At 40.8% G+C, this 25388-nt stretch overlaps 1 protein-coding gene across 1 annotated transcript in view; it reads right to left on the bottom strand.

Annotated features, from left to right (window-relative positions):
* Positions 1–25388, bottom strand: part of LOC136863512 (cell adhesion molecule Dscam1) — a 938330-nt gene that overhangs the window by 875155 nt on the left and 37787 nt on the right. Inside the window, exons 3-4 of the mRNA XM_068225977.1 lie at positions 11321–11441; positions 6053–6059 (exon numbers count right to left, since the gene is read on the bottom strand). Coding sequence (XP_068082078.1) covers positions 6053–6059; positions 11321–11441 — 128 coding nt within the window. The remainder of the gene's footprint in view (positions 1–6052; positions 6060–11320; positions 11442–25388) is intronic.

Genomic DNA, 25388 nt, shown 5'->3' on the forward strand with positions numbered 1-25388 from the left:
TTCCAAACAAGAGCATAAAGAATTTCTCAAATTGCCGCCACTACATTTCAAAGGTATCTATCTAAAGAGTGCAGCACTGAGGTTTGCGATGCAAGATGGCGGATGACAGCTGTCAAAAAAGCACGTAGATTTGTTTATCTCACGCTAGTGAGTTTAAGTTGGTAGCACTAAGGTTTAGGCCCGCCAAGATGGCAGCACTGCCGATGACAGGTGACGAATTTACATCTACTACGATGAAGAGGGCAGCACGGTGCTCTCTGGATTAAAGATGGCGGATGACAGCTGTCAAAAAAGCACGTGGCTGTCAAAAAACACGTGGATTTGTTTATCTCGCGCTAGTTAGGTTAAGTTGGTACTACTGAGGTTTAGGCCCGTCAAGATGGCAGTACTGAGGTTAGCGATGCGTTGTTGTCTGTCAAAAAGCACGTGGCTGTCAAAAACAACGTGGATTTGTTTATCTCGCGCTAGTTAGGTTAAGTTGGTACCACTGAGGTTTAGGCCCGTCAAGATGGTAGTACTGAGGTTAGCGATGCGTTGTTGTCGATGATAGCTGTCAAAAAAGCACGTGGCTTTGTTTACAAATTCAAATTTCCCGCGGGTGGTGGAGGAGACCTCTGGGAGGCCTCTGGCTGTGGTGGTGGTGGAGGAGGCCTCTGGGAGGCCTCTGGCTGTGGTGGTGGTGGAGGTGGCCTCTGGGAGCCTGCGGTGGTGGTGGCGCCCGCATCCCTGTATTATACTACTAACGTATCTAATATTAATCCCCGTTAATTCCTCAACTTTATTAAAAACTCTAAGGGAACTTCTTAAACTACTTTCGGCCACTAATTTCTGCCTACCCAGATCTCTAATCCTCCTTACCAATACCTTCATCCCTCTGTATTCGTCCACACCTCTTCCCAGATGTACCACAGGCCTATCATCTCCAAATATCCCTTAATTAGATCTAGCCAGCATCCCTTATACATAGTCATCCGTTGTTGTTCGTACGCGGCCTGTAATACCCTCCCTCCTTCCTGTCTTTTCAAATTCATCCAATATCTAACTATAATTTTCACACACTCAGACTCGAAATCCTCCCGACACATTAATTCCACCCCTGCATTGGCTGTGCACATCGGGAGCCCCATCACCATCTTACGGAAATTAGTAATAATTCGTCTTAACTGAACTCTTTTGTCATCCAACCCCCAAACTTCAGCGCCATGCAATACCCTCCCGAAAATTACCGATCTTAGAACTAACCTCAGTGTTTTATAATTGGTACCCGTATATTTCGCTAGCAAGTTTTTGACTGAGGCTAGGGCGGCCAACCCTCTGTTCCTCGCCTCTTAATATGATCATTCCAGGTGCCTTTACTATTAATAATGACTCCTAGATATTCTAACTTGCTTACAAGTTACAACCTTTCTCACTGCACAATCTATTTCCTGCCATCCTTTCTTCCTTTGTGTACCTGGGCTATTAGCATTTTAGATTTCTTCCCATTAATTCTCAAGGCCCATTTCTTCGCAAAATCTGACACTGTATTTAAAGCCTTCTGCATCCCCCCTGCGGTTAGAGTCATCAAAATCACATCATCAGCAAAAATCAATCCTGGGACCTCCACCCCATTATTTACAGGTACTGGCCAATTGCATGCCCCATGCACCTCCAAGATATCGTTCATAAATAAAATAAACAAAATTGGCGATAATTTGCACCCCTGCTTTAATCCCACCATGGATTCTAATGGTCTGCTCAACCTATCGTCTCCCAATTTTACACAGAACCTGACTACCCCATATATCCGCTCTACTGCCCTCATCATCTTTCCCGAAACCCCCAACCTTCCCAGTTTCTCTAGTAGAGCTTCGCTATCCACCTTATCAAACGCCTTTTCAAAATCGTTTGCCGCCACAAACACCTTCCTTCTTGACAGGCTCCTATACTTTTCCAGAACTGTCATCATTACTATTATATTATCCACTGTTCTTTTCTTTCTTCTAAATCCTCCTTGGAAATCAGACAATACTTCATTCTTTTCTGCCCATTCACCCAACCTGTTTGCCAACACCTCTGTGTAAATTTTACTTAAAGAATCTAACAGAGATATTCCTCTATAACTATTCAAACTGTTTTTATTACCCTTCCCCTTATATATTGGACATACAATTCCTGTTTCCGATTCCTTTGGGTACTTCACCTGTTCAAAGATCTTATTAAATAGTTTCACTATGCCCTCTATCATTGTCTCATGTTTGGTAATTTCTTTCCAAAACTTATTATTGATCCCATTACACCCCTTGCCGACCTGCCCCTGATTCTTTTTATCACTCTTAAGGTTTCCTCCCTCGTAATTTCCTTGTCCAGATCGTAATTTGCCACTCTCATATTTCTCCAAATTACTTCATCCCCAATCTTCCTCCAGCATTCTTCCTCCTTACCCCCGAGTAATTCACCACAGTAGCTCACCCACTGTACATCTTCAATGATCTTTACCTCTAGACTCCTTCCACCCTTTATTATTCTGTTAATCCTTTCCCAAACTCTTTCAATGCTGTTAGTCTTATATTCTTTATTTATGGCTTCAGTTTGTTCCTCTAAGCACGCCTTTTTTACCACACAAATTTTCTTTTTATACTCCTTCCGCATCTTACAGAAAACCTCTCTTTCTGCACTCCCACCTTTCTTTCTATACTCTTGTAACGCACCCAGCACCCTCCTCCGTATTCCTTCACACTCTCTATTAAACCATTCTTCACCCTCTTTCTTTTTCTTCCTTCTACTTTCTACCTTCTGTGCTATCATCTTTATTGGATGTAGCATCAGTTCCAAGGCTTCATCAATATTATTCTCCTCTAACGCACTTTCCCAACCATATTTCAGAAGTCGTAATTCCTCTAATACTACCCTATCCCAATCCCGTCCCACTTTCTCTGACCATTTGTACTTTTTATATCCACTCCCTAATATATACTTCGTCTCAACTTCATTCCTTATATGCGTCTCTTCCCCCCTTTTCAACATAACCCACACTGTGAAGTGGTGTGCTTTAATCCAGTCGCCTACTTCCATCCTTACAATATCCTCCAACACTCCTTCCGAGCTTAAAACCATATCTATCACACTACCTCCCTTCTCAGTAACATAGGTAAATTTCCCCGTACTGTCGCCCTCCATCCATCCATCCATTCAGAATATATTAATTTTCCGCAGCGCACATCTCTAGGAGTTTCTCCCCAAAGCTGTTGATAATTTTATCCTCACTACTTCTACTTTTCAACATACACCTTCCATCCTCCGTACTATATACTGGGCTCTGTTCCCGTATTCTAGCGTTCCAGTCTCCGAATAACAACATATCCTCTTCTCCTGCAAACTTCTCTCTTATAATACTAATATCCACCAATAACTCTTCAAAAAGATACTTATTTGCTTATGGTGAACTACTCGGATGGCAATATACGAACGCTAGATTTATTTTCTTCTCCCTCCTCTCTACCCCTCCCATATTCAATATCAACCATGTGGTTTCTTTCATATCTGTCTCTATATCCTCCACCAGTTCGCTGATTTCTTCCCTAATTAATATTATCATCCCTCCTGGTGCGCGCCCCTTAGTCCTCTCCTTTCTCCTATATTATTATATTTAATCACAAACCCCTTCCATGAGATCTCCCTCCCTGTTTCTAGCCAGGTCTCCAAGAGTGCCACAACATCGAAACTTTGTATTACTTCCCGAACTTTCTTATTTCCTAATTTGTTCATTAGTCCCTCAATATTCACACATCCTATTTTCCAATATAGTTGTAACTTTCCCTCCCTCCCTTCTAAGTTTCCTCCTCTAATCTTACTCCTTGTAGTTATCGACCCCTCATCCCTTGCCCTCATTCCTCCTTTCTTTACCAACCCATACCGTTCCATGCCCTCCGTATCATCCATCCCTTTACGTACTTCACCCCAGAGGTCTTTTAAACTCCTACTTCTTCCTTCGTTCATAACTGCTTTACCTTCCTGTCGATCAGTCTTCTCATGTCCTTTCTTGCTCACTAAACCACTGCACTCTGCTCGCACCGTTTTTTGCTGCTCACCCTCACTCACCCATTCACTGCTTTGATCTATAACCACACTGCACTGTCCGTTCTCACCTGAGTTGATCTCCTCTCCTTCCTCGTCTTCACTCCTCTTTGTTACTTCTTTCTTCCTTCCATCTCGCCCTGTCATCTCTCCTCTCTCGGAACTAACGCATTCGTCCATCTCCTTTAGCTTCGCCACTGAGTGCTCCCTAACCCATCGCCCGTTTGTCACCACCAACCTCTGACCTCTTATTCGGGCCTTTAGACCCTGATTTCTCGCTCTCCATAGGTGTCTGTAAAAGACCTTCATATTTTCACCTCCTTCCCTTCCTATGTCTCTTTTCATCCCTATTTTCTGCCCCTGTAAATTATTACTGTTTCTTAACACAATTTCTACCATTAGGGTTGAGAAAATTTTTACCCTAATTGGCCTCCATCCTTTAGCTTTTCCCACTCTCTCCACATCGTCTATCTCCACTTCACTGAAGTTTATCTTCATCCTATCCCGTACGACCTCTACCACCTTGGATATCAGGTCAATCTTGCCTTCCCTCTCGCCTTCCCCCACACCATATAAAATATGGCTTTCTTTATTTTCTCCTGCCTGTACCCCTCCGTTCTCTCTTCATCGTCATCACTTCCTCTTCCAGATGTTTCACTTTCCCTCTTAATAACTCTACTTCCTTCTCATTATTGTCCACTCTCCTGTGCGATTTCTCCGTCTTCGTTTCTAGCAATTTCTTCATGTTCCCTATCTCCTTTCTCTGCTCCTCCATCATGTCCTTTATTTCCTGTACCTTATCCCATTGATACTTTTCCGGTATTACCCCACTCACTACCACCTTCAGTGCTGCCAAATGCTAAATTTTCCGCTGGTATTTGGGCCTGGTTTTAATTCAACCCCCCAGTAGCACCGCTATCACTGTCACTACCAGCACCGCTTCACCCATTTTTACTCCTTCTTATCTTAACACCCGTCCATTCTTGGTCTCCTTCTTCAGCTTCACCTGCCATTTCCCAATAGCGGCCCGGTACTGCTCAATACCGACCATGTTCTCGGCACGCACTGCACCGCGCGACCTCACTCCACGGTTGCTCAAGCCAGACTGAATTACACTTGTGAATAACACACAAATAAAACATGAAACACAGAGAAAAATTAAGCTAATTCTAATAATGATGTCACTGACAAAGACAGCATGCGTTTCTGCGTAACAGGAAGGTTCCAGCGTGTGCTGCCATGTTGCCTTTACTACCTTACGTTCATGTCCGATTCAATGAAATGATATCACGAAGTGTTTCCAGCATTGAAATTTACACGCAGTAACTGAAGTTCAGTAGTTTAGTAATGATTTTTCCGAGAGTCCATCCATCGTAATATCGGTCTTCCTCGTCCTCTCTTCCCTGTCATCTGCCTTTCCGTTCGGCTACATGGCTAAGTGGCTAGCGTGCTTAACTTTGATCACAGGGGAGCCGGGTTCGATTCCCGGTAGACTCGGGAATTTTAACCATCATTGGTTGATTTCGCTGACATTAGAGCAGGGTGTATCTGTTGTTTTCATTATAATTCCATCCTCATCATTACGCGAGGGACGCCTAGGGGTGTCGAATCAGAAGACTTGCACCTGGCGAGCCGAACATGTCCTCGGACATTCCCGGCACTAAAAGCCATACGCCATTTCATTGAATGTCATCTGTGTTTCCTGTGCTTGTCTTGGCAGTCGTTCCCCTCAATCTGTTCTGTACCAGTTTGTCATTTTTTTTGCTACTTGCTTTACGTCGCACCGACACAGATAGGTCTTATGACGACGATGGGACAGGAAAGGCCTGGGAGTGGGAAGGAAGCGGCCGTAGCCTTAATTAAGGTACAGCCCCAGCATTTGCCTGGTGTGAAAATGGGAAACCACGGAAAAACATAGTTTGTCATTTAGCTTTTGCACATTTAACTCTTTTCGTCTGTCTTTATTTCCCACTGTACTCCTCATTATCTTCTGTACCGTCCACCTCACGAATTTCATTTATGCTGCCTCTAATCCACTCTCATCTCTTTGAGTCATTATCCAGGTTTATGCTGCATATCTCATTATAGTAAATTCTTATCCCTTGTACATTACTTCTTTAGCCTTCTTTGGTACATCTTTGTTCCACATTAATCTCCGTACCGGTTGGTAAAAGACATTCCCCAGTTGTATCTTTCTACTAATTTCCATATCCAGTCTTCTATTTTCTGTCAGTTCACTTCCCAAGTAGTTGAAGTGTTCTACTACTTCAGGTTCCTTGTTTCCAATTTTGGTAGCTCCTCTTCCTTCTTTACTTCCTCAGATCATCACCATTGTCTTGCTCTTTCCCACATAGATCCTCAGTCCACATTGCCCAGTCTTTCTCTTCAGTAGGTATATTCAATTGTTTTACCTTCTCCTCGTCTTCACCGCAGATCACATTATTACCCGAAAAAATCATCACATTCATTCTATTTCCTCTATTGACATCTCCTGCTGCCTTTACGACGTTATCCATCACCATTATCTATATATATATATAAAAGAACATGTCCTGACTGGCTGACTGACTGACTGACTGACTGACTGACTGACTGACTGACTGACTGACTGACTGACTGACAGATTCATCATCGCCGAGCCAAAACTACTGGACGTAACGAAATGAAATTTTGAGGACACATTTATATTCCGTCGTTAAGGGGGTGAAAAGGGCGGTGAATTTTTAAAATGCGGATATATATATCTCAAAAACCTAATAGTTTACAGACGTAAAAATTGGTATTTGGCATCTCTTTTAAAAATAAAGAAAGGGGCTGAAAAAGGGGGAAAATGTGCTGAACACCTTTTATGAGGAGACTTATGCCTCAAGAACTGAAGATGTTACAGACATAAAAATTGAAATTTGGAATTTTCTTTGAAAATAAAGCAACATGTATTTTTCTGTTTTTGGATAATCCGATGAATAGGGCGTGAACAGGAGTGACAAACGGGGTGAATTTAAAACAAAGGCTATATCTGCACATTATCTCAGACACGTAATATATTACAGATTTGAAAAATGGTATTTGGAATTTCCTGCAAAAGTAAAGAAGCATAAATATTCTTTTCGGAAAATCCACTTAAGGGGAAATAAAAAAGGGGGTGAATTTTAAAAATTAGCGTATCTACAGTATGTCTCAAAAGCTTAACATGTTGCAGAAGTGAAAATTGGTATTTGGAATCCCCTTTCAAAATAAGGAAACACGTATTCTTAGGGGGGGGGGGGGGTTGTGTGAAAGAATTGAAAAATTAGTTGAAATATTTGTATGAGAATGTATAAAAGTATAAAGATGTTACAAACGTGAAAACTGTTATTTGTAATCTCCTTTAAAAATACAGATACATGCATTTGGTGGAGGAATTAACTTGGAAGGGGGGCGAGGGGGGGATGAAAACGGAGATGAATTCCTCTTACGAGGATACATATATCTCAAAACTGAAGATGTTACAGTCGTGATAATTGGCATTTGGAAGTGCCTTTATAAATAAAGAAATAAGTAATTTTGGTATTCGGAAACTTCACTTAAGGGGGTGGGTGAAAGGAAGTGCAAACATTTAATTCCCTTTATTGAGGATCTTATATCTCAGAAAATGAAGTTTACACAGGTGAAAATTTGTATTTGGAATCACCTTAAAAATAAAGAAACACGTATTTTTTGATGGGGGGGGAATAAAATTAACGTGCTAGGGTGAAAAAGGAGTTGAAATATTTTATGAGGATACATATATCTCAAAAATTGAAGATGTAAGAGGCATGAATATTTGTATTTGGAATCTTTTTTCAAAGTAAAGAAACACGTGTTCTTTTTTTTCGGAAAATCCACTTAAGGGGTGAATGAATTGAAAAATTAGCTGAATTCTTTGTGTGAGCATACTTATATCTCTAAAGCTAAAAATGTTGAAGACGTGGAAATTGGTATGTTGAATCTCCTTTAAAAATAAAGTAACACGCACTTTTGGGTAGGAGGAAATCAACATAACTGGTAGGAAGTGGAGTGAAAAATGTGTTGAATTACTTTTATGAGTATACTTATATCAAAATCTGAAGATGTTACAGGCGTGAAAATTAGAATTAAATTAAATTTAAAATTGAAGAAATACGCATTTTTCCGGAAAATCCACGTAAGGGGTGTGGGGCTGAAGATAATTAAATAAGGAGATGAAATATGTTTATGAGGATACTTTATCTTAAAAACTGAAGCCGTTACAGACGTTAAAGTTGGTATATTGAATTTACTTTTGAAATAAAGAAACACGCATTTTTTGTTTTCGGAAAGTCCACTTAAGGCGGGAGAGGGCTGGAAAGAAGTGAAGAAGAATTTGAATTACTCTTATGAGTATACATTTATCTCAAAAACTCAAGGTGTTACAGACGTGCAGGCATGAAAACTGGTATTTGGAATCTCTTTTTAAAATAATGAAACGCGTATTTTGTTGTTTTCGTAAAATCCACTTAAGGGGCTGAAAAGAATTGGAAACCCGGGTGAAATTTTACAATGAGTATCGGTATATCTACATTATATGTCAAAAACTTAACATGCTAGAGATAAGGAACTTGGTATTTGGAAAGTCCTTTAAAAATACATGAACCTGTACCTTTTTGTTTTCGGAGAAGGCACTTAACAGGGGGTGAAAAAAGTGAAAAATTGTTGAATTATTTTTTATGAGGATACTTATATCTCAAAAACTGAAGATATTAAAGACGTGAAAATTGGTATTGGAATCTCCTTTAAAAATAAAGAAACATGTATTTTTGTTTTCGGAAAACACACTTAGATGGGAGTGAGGGTGGGGGAAGGACTGATCAAGAGGTTGAATTATTTTTATGGGGATACTTACCTGTATGTATATCTGAAAAACTGAAGAAGTTACAGATGTGGGAATAGGCATTTGGAATCTCCTTTAAAAATAAAGAAACGTGTATTTATTTTTTCGACTTGAGAGAAGACTGCTTCTCACATGTACATTTCTATGTCGCATGGTCGTCTTAGCCTCAAAAAGTAATACCACAAACATGGTTTACAAAGAATTTTTGGGGTAAATGGAACTCAATTTTTGGGTGAGCTTTTATACTTTAGGAATTTTCAGATAATGTCTTAGTAAAATGAAGAGGAACGATTACTTTGATCAAACTACGAAATCCACACGAGCAAAACCACGGGTGAAGAATAAAGGTAACAAACACTCCCTCATTTTAGCCCATTGTAAATTCCAAACCAGGCTGTTCTACCCACTGTTGTTTTCACATGGCATCAACGTTTACCACATATTGCTTTTATTATTATTATTATTATTAATTCCTTGCCAATTCCCCTGTGTATGGGGATGCAATCGTATGCCTTTCTATAAAAGTCATTACTATAACCTTCCCATAATCCCAGCTCTTTTCCATGATCTGTATCAAAATGAAAATGGGTTCCATTGTTGTTGACCTTCCACTTCTGAATCCTCCTGTAAATTACCTTCCACCTTTTCTCTAATTCTTCACTCCCATAACCTTTCCATTATCTCGGCAACATGGTAGATGATGGTGATTCTTCGTTAGTTACCTTACACCCTCTTATCTCCTTTCTTTAATATTGGTATTGTAACTCCCTTTTCCCAATCGTCGGGCACATTTTTTTCTCTCAATACATTATTGAATATTATATTAGTCCAATGGAGTCCAACTGGTCTTGCAACCTCGATCATTTCTATGGCTGCTTTATCTATTCCCAGAGCTTTTCCCATCTTCACCTTTTTAACGGGCTGTTACACCTCCGTCAATGCAATGTTTGATTCCTTCTCTGTTACTTCTTCTCTTCCTGCTGCCTGGATTTCTTCTCCACATGTCTGATTTCTCACGTTCAGTAGTTCACTTAAATATTACATCAATCACTTCCTGTTTTGTCAGTATTTCACCTTCTTTATTGTTCACGAACCCTGTGCTCACGGTTTAATTCCTACAATTTATTATATTTCCAAATAACTATTTTCCCTCTCATTTCAAATCTTCCTATTTTCCTGGGCGAAAGTTTCCCAACTTTTTTCTGCAACTGAATTTTTGCAAACTATTTTCATTTCTATGTATTCGCTCTACTGTCTTTAGTCTTTCGTGTTACCCATTCCTTCCAAGTTTCCTTCTTTCCTGTTCCTTATATTTTGCCCTTTAATTCCACCGTGTTGTTTCTTACTCTCTTACCTTTTCTGATGTTCTGCCACATATTTTCTCTCTGCACACCTTACAAATGCACTGTTAACATTATTATATTCCTGTTCAACATGGCTAATATCTGTCCTTGGCATCAGTGACGGTGCTCACTATTGGGGAAGGTGACGAATGTGTGGAGACATTAAAGAACATGGACAACTAACTAAATAAATAAATAAATAAATAAATAAATAAATAAATAAATAAATAAATAAATAAATAAATAAATCGCCGGACTGAGTGGCTCAGACGGTTGAGGCACTGGCCTTCTAACCCCTACTTGGCAGGTTCGATCCAGGATCAGGCCGGTGGTATGTAAAGGTGCTCAAATACGTCAGCCTCGTGTCGACAGATTTACTGGCACGTAAAGGAACTCGTGAGGGTCTAAATTCCGACATATCAGCAATCCGATTACCGAAAACGAAGTTAGTGAGAAGTAAAGCCAATAAAATTATTTCAATCAATCAATCAATCAATCAATCAATCAATCAATCAATCAATCAATCAATCAATCAATCAGTCAATCAACCAATCAATCAATCAATCAATCAATCAATCAATGATATGCATTTAAGGCTGACGCCCAGGTGACAGATCACCTAACATTTGTTTACCTAGCCTTTCCTTAAATGATTTAAAAGAACCTTGGAAATTTATCAAACATCTCCATCGGTTAATCATTAATTCCTTTTCCTATGAACGAATCTTTGCTCCAGTTTGTCCTCTCTACTTTCATATTATGATCTTACCTACGTTTAAAAACTCAATTCAAGCTTATTCGATTATTGATGTCATTCCACGTTACTCTCCGCTGACAGCTCGGAACATGCTGCTTACCCGAACAGCTTACAGTGAATTGGAAGGGGTTCTTCTCCTTGTATGTATTCATTGTACTACGTAGATCTGGATGTTGTGATTTAGATATTGCTTCCTCGTAACTTAGCTAGTTCAACACGAAAATGAAGTTTTACATTTATTAAAAGGATATTATTCACTAAAGGTTAAGAAATGTTGATTTTTGTGAATGTACTCACCAATACTTAGGGGGTGGGTAACCTTGTGCCACGCAGGGAACCGCTATGTCCTCTCCTCGCCGGACTATGATTGTACTTGGACTCTTCTCGGTCAGGTGAGGAGACACTTGTTCCTTCGGCTCTGAAAATGAAGCAATTATTATCAGTTCAATTACAGCCCTTTTACATAAACTGTTTTTGTTGCGGCAATATGATATCTATAACATTTTACTTTCCCTTAAAGTTAAAATAAAGGAAATTGAAAAATTAGATTTTTCGCCTGAAAAGGTTCAGAATATCAGCGGACATTACATATCATCACGGCTAAGTTCAAAGAAGATTGTGGAAGGTACTTAAGACCTCCAAATGAATGGTGATAGGTCCCCAAGCTCTTACATCTGAAAAGAAAATTATGCTATTTATTTGCTTTGATTGGAGTTTCTCTTTCTTCTTCTGGTGTCAAATGTGTTATTTGAAATTAATGACCAACAGATCCTTGTTAGTTCGCTCTTATATAGAAAAGGAGAGCAGTCACAATAGCTTATGCTCCTAGTTATCTCCATAAAATAATGGAAGAAACTATGGTAGTAATACCGTTCAAAGCAGCTCCTCTGAGTCGTGCAAATTTCTTTGACATTCAGACTGTGGCAGATAAGATTATAAATACCAAAGCGAGGAATATTTTCAAAGCTGTCACCATCACCCGTACCTTACTAACATATGTCCACGTGAACTGTGGTTGAGACTGGGCACAAGATGGACGTTCTGAAATAAAAAAAAGAAACATGTGAAAGACATACGATGAGCAGTGCTGGAAGTTAGCTCTTCAGTATGTTCTATGGCATTCGAAAAACAAAAGAATCATTTGAAGGTTATGATCCCCGATTTGACCAAGGAAGGCATAAAGAATATTATTTGCAGGCCTGACACGTAGCACATACGAAAGGTTTGCAGTACTTCGCTTCTATCAAAAGAAGCAATGTTTACAGTGTGATTAATTTTAAATGTATCATCAATCTCTCGTTTAAGATCGACAAAAATGTAATTTTTTCCTTTTAAAAAATTCCATTATATCGTTTATCAGAGACAATTTTTTCGCTACAAGTTAATGTTAAAAAATTTGGCACATTGCACCTTGCTATTGATATGTATCCTTACTGCTTATAAATTTAACTATACACCCTTCTACTGGTAAGTATCCAATAATTACTGAGTTAACTTTATACTACGGAAATTTACTTTAGCTCCATTAAGAAGACCTTAGTAAATAATTGAAAAGAGGTTCATCAAGACATTCTGAAATAGAGAAGAAGAACAAGCTAAAAATAGCAACAAGTTAATTGTCACTTAAAGTTCGGAGTTAAAAAACACGAAGGTATGGTGTTGGACAAGTAGTATAAGTGGATGGTTCTAGCGCCTCCACCTCCATCGGCCCTCCGCAAAGGTCTCCTCCACCTCCTACTCCGCCACACGCTGGCTAAGAGCGCGACCCTAACCTCACATCCGCCATCTTGAAGGGGCTTAACCTAACTTTTTATCCGTAAGAGAGCTAGCCTAACACCATGGAGGAGCCTAACCTCAGTTTTACGCCCAGATGCCCTTACCGACGCCAATTACACAAGATGGCGACTATACATGGTTCCTCATGAGACGCCTTAAGGGTGCTTGCGCAAGATGGTGGCTGCATGATGGCTGCTAGACAAAGGCTCGTATGAGACACCCTAGCGATGCTTGCGCAAGATGGCGGACACAAGATGGCGGCTATAAACGGCTCCTTATGAGACGCCTTAACGGTGCTTGCGCAAGATGGCTGCTGCTCCTATCAAGAAACCTAGCTTAGAGGCTAACGTGCCGTGCTAGAAACAACGGTTCGATTTATTAAATTTGGGGCTTAAATGCAAAATGTTAAATATCTCGAAAACGATGGGTCGTAGAGCAAAACGGACAAAATGTTTCTGCCTAATACGTAGGTTCGCTGTATCAGGAACACGATAGCATAAAAAAGTAGTCTAATGATGAGATCAACGGTTCGGTTCCTACTTAGGTCCATTGGCATTTGGTCTGTTTTAACTTGTTATGTTGTGTCTTGAAGCAAGTTTCGGTAATTTGATTAGGTCTTGCTATAGTAGAGAGTATAACATGCCGTGCTAGAAACAACGGTTCGATTTATTAAATTTGGGGCTTAAATGCAAAATGTTAAATATCGCGAAAACGGTGCGTCGTAGAGCTAAACGGACAAAATTTTTCTGCAAAATACGTAGGTTCGCTGTATCCGGTACATGATAGCATCAGAAAAATTCGTTTAATGATGAGATCAGCGGTTCGGTTCCTACTTAGGCCCTTTAGCATTGGCGGCTATCTAATTCTACAAGATGGCGGCTATACATTGCTTCTTATGAGACGGCTTAAGTTTGTTTATGGCTGCTGCTCTTATGAGACGCCCTAGGGATGCTTGCGCAAGATGGCGGCTATGTAATTCTACAAAATGGTGGCTATACATAGCTTCTTATGAGACTACTTAAGGGCGCTTGCACAAGATGACTGCTATACATAGGCTCTTATGAGACCCCTAGGGATGCTTGCGCAAGATGGCAGCGACAATATGGCGGCTATACACAGCTCCTTATGAGACGGCCTACGGGTGCTCGCACAAAATGGCGGCTGCTCTTATGAAGAAAGCTAGCTTAGAGGCTACTGCGCAATATGGCGGCTCCTGTTATGCATGCGGTGGAAATTGAAATTTGAAATTCCACGTGCTCTTGTTTCGAAAACACCCTACGTTCTTTCTGACAGCGGCCATCTTTAATCAACAAAGCATCGTGCTGTCATCTTTAGCTACTACCTTTGAAATATGGTGGCGGCAATGTCTACATGATTTTTTGACAGCTGCTTTCTTTATTTTTACAGAGCAACGTGCTGCCATCTTTACCTACTACCTTAGGTATATGGTACCGGGTAATTTGTAAAATTCCACGTGCTTTTTTGACAGCGGCCGCCTTTAATCAACACAGCATCATGCTGCTATCTTTAGCTACTACCTTTGAAATGTGCTGGCAGGCAATTTGAAAAAAAACTACGTGGTTTTGTCAGCTGTCAGCCGCGATCTTTAAACAACAAAGCATCGTGCTGCCATCTTTAGCTACTACCTTTGAAATGTGGTGGCGATAATGTCAACGTGTAATTTTTTTAGCTGCTTTCTTTAATTAACAGAGCACCGTGCTGGCAGGCAATTTGAAAAGTATCTACGTGGTTTTGTCAGCTCTCAGCTGCCATCTTTAAACAACAACGCATCGTGCTGCTATCTTTACGGCACTAAACCTCATCGTGGTGGAGGGTAATTTAAGAAATTCTACATGCTTTTCTGATAGCTCTCATCTCTAATCAACAGGGCATCATGCTGCTATCTTTACAGCACTAAACCTTATAAAATTGAAATGTGGTGGCGTGTAATTTAAAAAATTCTACGTGCTTTTTTGACAGCTGTCAGCGTCCATCTTTAAACAATACCTGCTATACATAGGCTGTTAAGGCCTCCTCCTATGTTAAGGCATAGCTTTATATCTCTATCGAACAAGTTTAAACCTGCATCGCGAAGGCAAGAGTGTGCAGCGATACCATCATTATGCGTGTTTAGACAAGCAGATCACAAAAGAAGTGATTGAAACATAACAAGACTAGAATCAAACGCTCTACTCGATGTCGTTAACTTCAACATGCGTTCAGAACATTGTTTGATGTATTCAGATCACTAAATAAGTGATTTAGACTAGAATCGAACACTGCACTCGATACAACATGTGTTCAGAACATGTCAGGGGATATCTTTGTTCTAAGAAGATCAGATTACAAAAGAAGTGATTGAAACATAACAAGACTAGAATCGAACACTGTACTCGCTGTCAGAAAGAACGTAGGGTGTTTTCCAAACAAGAGCACGTGGAATTTCAAATTTCAATTTCCACCGCATGCATAACAGGAGCCGCCATATTACGCAGTAGCCTCTAAGCTAGATTTCTGCATAAGAGCAGGCGCCATCTTGTGCGAACACCCCTAGGCCGTCTCATAAGGAGCTGTGTATAGCCGCTATCATATCGCTGCCATCTTGCGCAAGCATCCCTACGGTGTCTCATAAGAGCCCTTGTATAGCAGTCATCTTGTGCAAGCGCCCTTAAGCAGTCTCATAAGAAGCTATGTATAGCCGCCATTTTGTAGAATTAGATAGCCGCCAACGCTAAAGGGCCTAAGTAGGAATATACCGTTGATCTCATCATTAAACTACTTTTTCTTATGCTATGATGTTTTCCATATAGCGAACCTACGTATTCGGCAGAAAAAGTTTGTCCGTTTTGCTCTACGACGCACCGTTTACGCGATATTTAACATTTTGCATTTAAGCCCCAAATTTAATAAATCGAACCACTGTTTCTAGCACGCACGTTATACTCTCTACCATAGCAAGACCTAATCAAGTTACGGATACTTGCTTCGCGAAACAACATAACAAGCTAAAACAGACCAAATGGCAATGGGCCTAAGTAGGAACCGAACCGTTGATCTCATCATTAGACTACTTTTTTATGCTATCATGTTCCTGATATGGCTAACCTACGTATTAGGCAGAAACATTTTGTCCGTTTTGCTCTACGACGCATAGTTTTCGACATATATAACATTTTGCATTTAACCCCAAATTTAATAAATCGAACCGTTGTTTCTAGCACGGCACGTTAGCCTCTAAGCTAGCTTTCTTGATAAGAGAAGCAGCCATCTTGCGCAGGGACCGTTAAGGCGTTTCATAAGGAGCCGTTTATAGCCGCCATCTTGTGTCCGCAATTTTTCGCAAGCATCCCCAGGGCGTCTCATAAGAGCCTATGTATAGTAGCCATCTTGCAGCCACCATCTTGCGCAAGCAACCTTAATGTGTCTTATAAGGAGCCATGTATAGCCGCCATCATGTGTAATTGGCGTCGGGAAGGGCATCCGGCCGTAACACTGAGGTTAGGCTCTTCTATGAGGTTAGGCTTGCTGTCTTGTACATCAAAAGTTAGGTTAAGCCCCTCTGAGATAGCGGATGTGAGGTTAGGCTCGCGTCAGGAAGGGCATCCAGCTGTAAAAGTAAGGTTAGGCCCGTCCATGAGGTTAGGCTAGCTCGCTTACGGGTAAAAAGTTAGGTTAAGCCCCTCCAAGATGACGGATGTGAGGTTAGGGTCGCGCTCTTAGCCAGCGTGTGGAAGAGGCCTCTCCCGAGAGCTTGTGGAGGAGGCCTCTGCGGAGGGCCGGTGGAGGTGGAGGTGCTAGAACCATCCACTTATACTACTTGGACATTATGAGAGAATATAAAGCAGGCTTATTGAAAAGTAGTCGAAATTCTAGTCAGTGCTTATAAGAGCGTATGGAATGAATTAATTCAATTCTTCTCCTTTGTAAAAAATAATGTGATATCGTTTACAAGAACCCAAAATTTTATGCACTCGAAACACTGTCTTCTATACAAGACGCTGAATATTAATCACACAAATATAGTGAATTACTTCTGTGTAATCAGTGGCACATAGTTAACCTCCTGACGACGAAGAAAACAACTGCTACGTTATAAGTAAAAGTATAACGGTGAGAACCATTTCATATTATGAAACACTGGTGCATTGTCTTCTGATAATGTAAATCATACTGTAGGTCTTTTTGAAACATTAAAGATTGAGGTAGACTGTATCATTGCACCCACTTTCGTAGTCGAGGGTTTGTCGGTTTTATGATAAGAAAGGGTAGATACACAGCTTGGAATCGGATGTTCTAATCCCGATGCGACATCAGATTACCAAGGTATGACGATTCCTAGGATTTTATACATTCACTCCGTAAAGTGCTCTCCGCTTGACATAATATTGTACTGTGCCCTTAATTGACTGTCTTCCATGACGACGTTTACACAAAACGTGTTTCGAGAGTGTGCTATTTCTAGATTATATTATTTCAAACAATATCAGAACCAATGTTGAAGTCAAATATACACTGACTGACAGAGCAAATGCAACACCAAGAAGGAGTGGTCAGAACTTTATGCCAATTGCAGGGTAGACTGACGTCACTGAGGTATGCTCATGATGTGAAATGCGCCGCTGTGCTACGCACGTAGCGAACGATAAATGGGACACGGCGTTGGCGATTGGCCCACTTCGTACCGTGATTTCTCAGCCGACAGTCATTGTAGAACGTGTTGTCGTGTGCCACAGGACACGTGTATAGCTAAGAATGCCAGGCCGCCGTCAACGGAGGCATTTCCAGCAGACAGACGACTTTACGAGGGGTATGGTGATCGGGCTGAGAAGGGCAGGTTGGTCGCTTCGTCAAATCGCAGCCGATACCCATAGGGATGTGTCCACGGTGCAGCGCCTGTGGCGAAGATGGTTGGCGCAGGGACATGTGGCACGTGCGAGGGGTCCAGGCGCAGCCCGAGTGACGTCAGCACGCGAGGATCGGCGCATCCGCCGCCAAGCGGTGGCAGCCCCGCACGCCACGTCAACCGCCATTCTTCAGCATGTGCAAGACACCCTGGCTGTTCCAATATCGACCAGAACAATTTCCCGTCGATTGGTTGAAGGAGGCCTGCACTCCCGGCGTCCGCTCAGAAGACTACCATTGACTCCACAGCATAGACGTGCACGCCTGGCATGGTGCCGGGCTAGAGCGACTTGGATGAGGGAATGGCGGAACGTCGTGTTCTCCGATGAGTCACGCTTCTGTTCTGTCAGTGATAGTCACCGCAGACGAGTGTGGCGTCGGCGTGGAGAAAGGTCAAATCCGGCAGTAACTGTGGAGCGCCCTACCGCTAGACAACGCGGCATCATGGTTTGGGGCGCTATTGCGTATGATTCCACGTCACCTCTAGTGCGTATTCAAGGCACGTTAGATGCCCACCGCTACGTGCAGCATGTGCTGCGGCCGGTGGCACTCCCGTACCTTCAGGGGCTGCCCAATGCTCTGTTTCAGCAGGATAATGCCCGCCCACACACTGCTCGCATCTCCCAACAGGCTCTACGAGGTGTACAGATGCTTCCGTGGCCAGCGTACTCTCCGGATCTCTCACCAATCGAACACGTGTGGGATCTCATTGGACGCCGTTTGCAAACTCTGCCCCAGCCTCGTACGGACGACCAACTGTGGCAAATGGTTGACAGAGAATGGAGAACCATCCCTCAGGACACCATCCGCACTCTTATTGACTCTGTACCTCGACGTGTTTCTGCGTGCATCGCCGCTCGCGGTGGTCCTACATCCTACTGAGTCGATGCCGTGCGCATTGTGTAACCTGCATATCGGTTTGAAATAAACATCAATTATTCTTCCGTGCCGACTCTGTTTTTTCCCCAACTTTCATCCCTTTCGAACCACTCCTCCTTGGTGTTGCATTTGCTCTGTCAGTCAGTGTATTTCCTCATCATATTTTTGGACCACGAGGAAGATATATATCGGGCATACATTAAGAGTCTCGTTCTCATATTATGCAAGATTTCGTGCTGTTCTGGAAGATAATATTAAAGTGAAGATCGCGCACGCTGTTGAAATATGGTTTAGAGACGTACGTGTTGTGACAATTTTAATACACTTATTGGACACTGAAAATGCGAGTTATTTTGTTGTAAGTAGAGCGTACTGTCAAGGCAGAATATTAGTTCAGAACAGTGTAAATGTCCTTGTTATAAGTTTTATAGCAGTGTCATATTTTAATTTTGTAATGTGCGACTCATTAACGCTGATACACAGCACGTGACTGAGTTCACCCTACAGTACTTTTATTCAATTCACTGTGCAGCAATGAAGACAACACGAGTGTGATTCTTGTTTATTCCAAAGTTAAGTTCCAGTTCACGAACTTATTTCGCCGAGAAAGCATTTATGTTGAGTAAAAACGTGCACATTTCTTATCTACAAGAGTTCTACGAGACATCTACCTGTTTTATCACCCGTAATAATCATGGATGTCAAGCAGATGGCATCAAATCAATACACATCACATTTCAACGCCAGGACGGAATTCCAAAACCCCATGAAGGAAGAGTGAATGGACAATACTTCGAATAGTAAATGATCCAGGACATATAAGATGAAACGTAAGTCATGAGAACCACCATAAGTACAGGCATGAACAGATCGTCCAATATCTAAGTCAACCAAATCTTGTATTAGGCCTACTTGTTAACCTTGTAGAAATCGCATCGTAGTCTTTTATTGCAATTCAAAACACAATTTAAACACGAATTATATGAATTAGTTTTATTTTATCTCGGTTGACGACAAGGTATTTAGCAATATGATAGTTATTCATTATAGAACGTTTAGCGTAAACGAAACTAACTGTTAAGAACTATGTTAAATGTTTAATTATCCCTTTCTTGAACTGTTTAGAACAGATTTGTATGAACTGGTTTAAATTGATTAAGTATTTGTAAATATATTTTGGCAATTGATATTTAAACTTTGAAGACACTTTACAATGGTCATTTCATATTATTTTTAATAAAGCATAATTTCCCATGATTAATTAACGCCGTATGATGAGATTTATTTCATTCTGAGATCTTACGAGTGTGGAAAATATTCAGAGAATCAGTGTTAAACCAGTGCTGTCATAATTAATTAATAACATAACAGTTGACAATGTTATCAAAGTAAATACGCATGTGTTATATCTGTGATTTTATACTCTTTGACAGAGAACGCTCAACGTGCCACGAGAGGAAAGGATCGCTTGATAAATGAAGCATATCATTATGTGATATTTGAACACCTTGCTTAGAAATCAGTGTGATAATCATGTTGAAATGATATGCAAAAATATTAAGGAGTATTACTGTGAATAAGTGATAAAGTCACCAGGGTCATATTTATTGATCGCAGCTTGAGACGGTAGTGTCACGTGTCAAACCTGTTGTTTTGTAGCCAGCGCTAGTTTCGTTTATTTGGTTCGTCGTGTTGAAAGATTAACTACTAAATGTGTATTGTAAAGGACTCGCTCGAAGCTGATTGGTTCACATTAGCGATAATGGACATTTTGAAGACAGAACGATATGACATTACACTTTCCCCTTGTGTATTCTCGTACAGGTCCCTGACGAGAAGAAGTTTTGATGCCATTTAACCTTCTGATAATTTATAATATAATTCCTTCGTGCTCCACTGATGTATGTTAACAAAGACATGCAATGAGTAGTAAAAGATACATATTTCAGTTATCACAAACCACTGAGATATTAAATATGTATTAAGAAGCATTTAATCATTTTAATTAGGAAATTTAGGCATCCACACGCCTTGTAAAATATTGGAATAAAAAGGAAAATTATAAAATTTTTATTGTCCTTTTTAACACATTTATGAGAGGATGTTTAATTTTAAATTATCCTTTTCTCTCTGTGAAGTTAGGCTTGCTATACCATATTCATAAATCCTTTTACACCGAGACATAACGACTACAAAACATAAATCCTTGTATTTGATCTACATAACATATTTTCAAATTTCATGAGTAACAGTACATTTCAAATGCTTTTATTTCATTCCATTTCAACAAGTTTTTGTCATTAAAATATACACTTATAAATCTCTCCTCAGCTTTCAGCTCCTCCAAGTCACTGAGACTGAATAAACTCACTAGAATTATGTTTCCTTCTCCTTGTAGGCTTTGTATCTAGGAGTTGCAAAAAATCGAAACAAACCATAAGTTTGTATTGAACCATTCTGTTCATTCATTAATAAGCGATATTTAACGCAGTTGAAATATTGCGCAACATGACGCCAAATATAAGGGCGTGATGCCGTATAGAACGCGGGACCTTGAAGGTGATTCCCTAGGGAGGGTGTGGCCATGCATGAGTGAAACAGAAGATAGGTTGGAGAAAGATAGGTAAGAATATTGTTTTCGGAAGTACCATACCACCCTAACAATATTTAAAGCGGGAATAGTCAGGTTCACCACATCACGGAATTGAGTGATATCTCTTTTACCTAAGGGTTTACCAGGATAATAAAATGATGAAAATTTTCTCAGGAATTTTAAGAAGCCAATAATACGTTTAACACCGTTAATAAGTAACGAGATTAATAACTTCGTATTAATCCGACTAACGTGGGAAACGGTTTAGTGGCTGCATACCAAACTAAAGAGTGTTTGGAGGGAGTTTCCCTGGCGTCGACTCGCTTTTTGCTCCCTATAAGAGATGAGAGATGTGGAGGGAGGCTGTTCATTCGCCGGTAAGATTGCTGCTAGTGCGTGTCGCGCGTCTGTCTGTATTTTGCGCCATAAACCTTTGTCTGAACAAAGACTGTAATTACTTCAGTGCGGTCACGCTAATTTTATTAATCGGCAAAGTGATTTGTAAGTCTGTTCAATAACTATTTTAACACGTGACTATATTAAGATTTTTTGCGGCGCGGTCGCGAATTTGCGAGCATTCAACTAGAAACATTGCCATATGTATAGCCTTTTTCACAGAAGTGGCAAGAGCGAATGAAGCAATAGACGATCTTCGGCAATAGGATCAGAGCCGCTACGAATAATGTTATTTGCTTTACGTCCCACTAACTACTCTTTTACGGTTTTCGGAGACGCCGAAGTGTGAGATTTTATTCCCGCAGGAGTTCGTTTACGTGCCGGTAAATCTACCGACACGAGGCTGACTATTTGAGTAGGGTACCTTCAAATACCATCGGACTGAGCCAGGATCGAACCTGCCAAGTTGGGGTCAGAAGGCCAACGCCTGAACCGTCTGAGCCACTCAGCCCGGCAAGCCGCTAACTAAAATTATCCAAGTTTTGTTTAAGGGACACACATGTGTGGTGATGTTGAGCTAATTGAAGTGACAATATAGTTCAGTGGATAAGGCTACTAGTTTTGCATTTCTGTAAAGTAGGCCTATACACATGTTAAGACCTAATTTCGTCTATTGACAGGACAATAATGTAAACGTCAAGATATACCAATCATTTATCTTACACCCATGAAATTCAGTACGAGGGACGGTGGTGTTGTGCGGTTTATTAACAAAACATCTCATTCCAGTAAGTGTCGTAATGAGTTCAAGACCAAACGTACGAAGTCGTCAAGCTGGTCTTCGGGAGGATAACTTCAGAATGGAGCCACCTACGTTGCTGGGAACAAGAGGATCGACCCAGGACCACATCGTCACCATGATGGGCTAAGAAGGCACAGCCTAACCCTGAAGGAGGGATAAGAAGGTCACCAAATGTCAGATAAGTGAACCATACTTGTAAGCATGTGATAGGATTAGCGACAGTTACGCAGAAATTTAGTAATTAAGTATGTAAATATTAGTAGTGGAGCCCTCTTGGCAAGTAGAATACGACTTGCTCATAGCCCATCAGGCTATTTATTAAGATGGCTTTAAAATCACTAAAGTTTTAGTGTACAAAATGTTTTTATGTAGGAAATAGCGACGTGAGTTATATTATGTGGTGGGAAGACGAGAGCCAGGTGTTACTTAAGGTTGTTTAGTTTAATATTAGATCATAATATTCCTTAGTATTTGTCTCCGGATCAAATTTTGTTGTAAGTATAGATCATTTAGGTTAGTTTATCATTCTCTCTTATTTGGAAGGATAGATAGATCTGCGTAACGTACTGTTTGCATGCTGCCTGAGTATGATTTATATGCATGTATCCTATTTGATTGAATCATTAAAACCACGTTGTATGCAGTGTCATCAAAATTTTTGACTACGTTTCACACTGCCAAAACGTCGACTCGAACCATAGGTCTAGAGGGTATCAGGTCATGCCATGTGTATAGAATGTCGTGATTTTATGAGAAATATTACAGTATAGTACTCTGTATGAAATGAATTAGACCCGAGGTGGTCAGTTCAAGGAGCCAGATATGTGGAATGAGATTTGGTTCCTCACTTGTTATAAGAAGTTAAGTTACGGCTCATAGGTTGGTCGAGAAGAAGGATATGAAGGCTCTCTTGTAACGTCGAGTCTAAAAGCGCAGTGAAACCAGGTAAATGTCAGCTTTGTTTACGATTTTTTGTGCGATGTGGGGGAGGGGACCTTTGCTGGCTAGACAGCTAGGTCAACGGCCTAAATATTCTACCCCAGGATGTCTCGGCCATTTTTAAAAGCCGTGGGCTGTATTGGATTCTTCCTTTCAGGCCGAGAGTTATATGTGACAATGATTCTTTCTTTTTGTTTCTCTCTTCTTTTTCACTTACTTGTCAATATTGATGTGTATTTGTATATATGATATCTTGGTACCAGTGGATTCTGATATTAGATTATCTAGTAAGTATGAAGATTACCCTGTGGATATGGGTTCACACCCCTATGAATTTTTATATGTAGTCGGGTAATGTATAGCTTCAGTGTTTGGTTTATTTAGTTGTCGTTCGTGACATGTGGTGTTGCTGTTCACGTAAATACTTCCCCAAAATGTGAGGGAACAATAGTAGTAAATCTATTTCTGCGGAACGTCCCAGATCCTTGCATAATGTTTTTATTTTGTAGGTCCAATGGTGTTGTTCCCTAAAGTGTGATACATGTTTGGTTCACTGACCTACTCCTCCGCACAGCAACGTCACGTTATTTTATCTTTGTAAATTACAGTAACGTCATTTTGTTTTTATTTTTGTAAATCACATATATAAGCCGTTTATGGCATTTATTATTGCACCATGAGTGAAGCATATTATAAAAGGTTTGAGGCAACAGAAATTAAGCAATTGTCAATGCTGTGTCAATTAAATAGCAGAATCATCATTGAGTTCTTCATTCCTTAAGTTAAAATTAGTAGAGTAGTGGCCCTGTCCAATAATACTCTCGTCATAGAACCCGAAACTCCCATTTGCCGGTTGCAGCTAGGCTGGTGCAGTTTATATTATGGACAGATAAGCAGGTAAGTAATGTCATCCATTTTCGCTTTAGGTATTTAAGCCCTGTAGGGTATAGTATGTCTCACTCTCTTCTCTCACCCTCGATGACAGAGTCAATTAGACCCTCAGGTAACGAACGCTCCTCCATTCCCCTCACTGGATCGTACGATCTTAACTGGTTTACGCACAAAGTTTCATCCTGCACGCTCATTCCTTACTTACATTTTCTCTTCCTTTAAGAAAGTTCTCGCGACATTGCTTCTTCTAGTTTGTACCAGCAATTACACTCGTTACTTTCATAGCATTTACATCCAACTTGCCAACGGCGTTACCATATTAAAATGCCAAGCCCTATGCGATCTCAATAGCTGAGAAACATCCGGCCCGATGGCTAAATGGTTAGCATGCTGGCCTTGGGTTACAGGGGTTCCGGGTTCGATTCTCGTCAGGGTCGGGTTAATTGGTTAATTTCGCTGGCACGGGGGCTGGGTGTATGTGTCGTCTCATCACCATTTCATCCTCATCACGACGCGCAGGTCGCCTACGGGAGTCAAATAAAAAGACCTGCATCTGACGAGCCGAGCTTGTCCTCGGACACTCCCGGCACTAAATGCCATACGCCATTTCATTTTTTCAGCTGAGAAACATTGAGCATGGTTAGTTCTTGGATTGTTACTATTGGTAGGAGGAGCAGAGGAAAGGAATTGGCGATCCTACTGCAACTAAACTCCGGCACAGGATATTTGATTAGTGGTCCTCTGGCTTACTGAGGCACTGACTAGGTTGCTAACGGGAAAGTATATATAAAACAATTGACTTTTTGTGTCATAATTTAGATGTCTGATATGCAGAGTCCACCCAGGTTTCCCTTTCTTACGGATCTGTCGATCTGAAACACGACAATTTGACGATAATCTGTTCTGGGAATTCCTTTTCTGGTTGCTATCTTGTTAACGTCGCACGAACAAACTTAGGTTTTCGGCGATGGAAGAATAGGAAAGGGAAGATGGCTGCTGCTGGCTTCAATATAGTAACACCCTGCCTTTTGCCCAGTGTGACAACAGGAGACTAGTTGCAATCCAACCGGCGAGGTGAACGGACGTGAAATGCTGATAGTGAGGTACGAGCGCGTGCGTGTGAAATACAAGAATGGGAGATATCTATCGAGCAATATACGTGCGCTATAGTGAGATGGCATTGCAGG

Source organism: Anabrus simplex, chromosome 2, assembly GCF_040414725.1.
Source record: "Anabrus simplex isolate iqAnaSimp1 chromosome 2, ASM4041472v1, whole genome shotgun sequence".
NCBI classification, from domain to species: domain Eukaryota; kingdom Metazoa; phylum Arthropoda; class Insecta; order Orthoptera; family Tettigoniidae; genus Anabrus; species Anabrus simplex.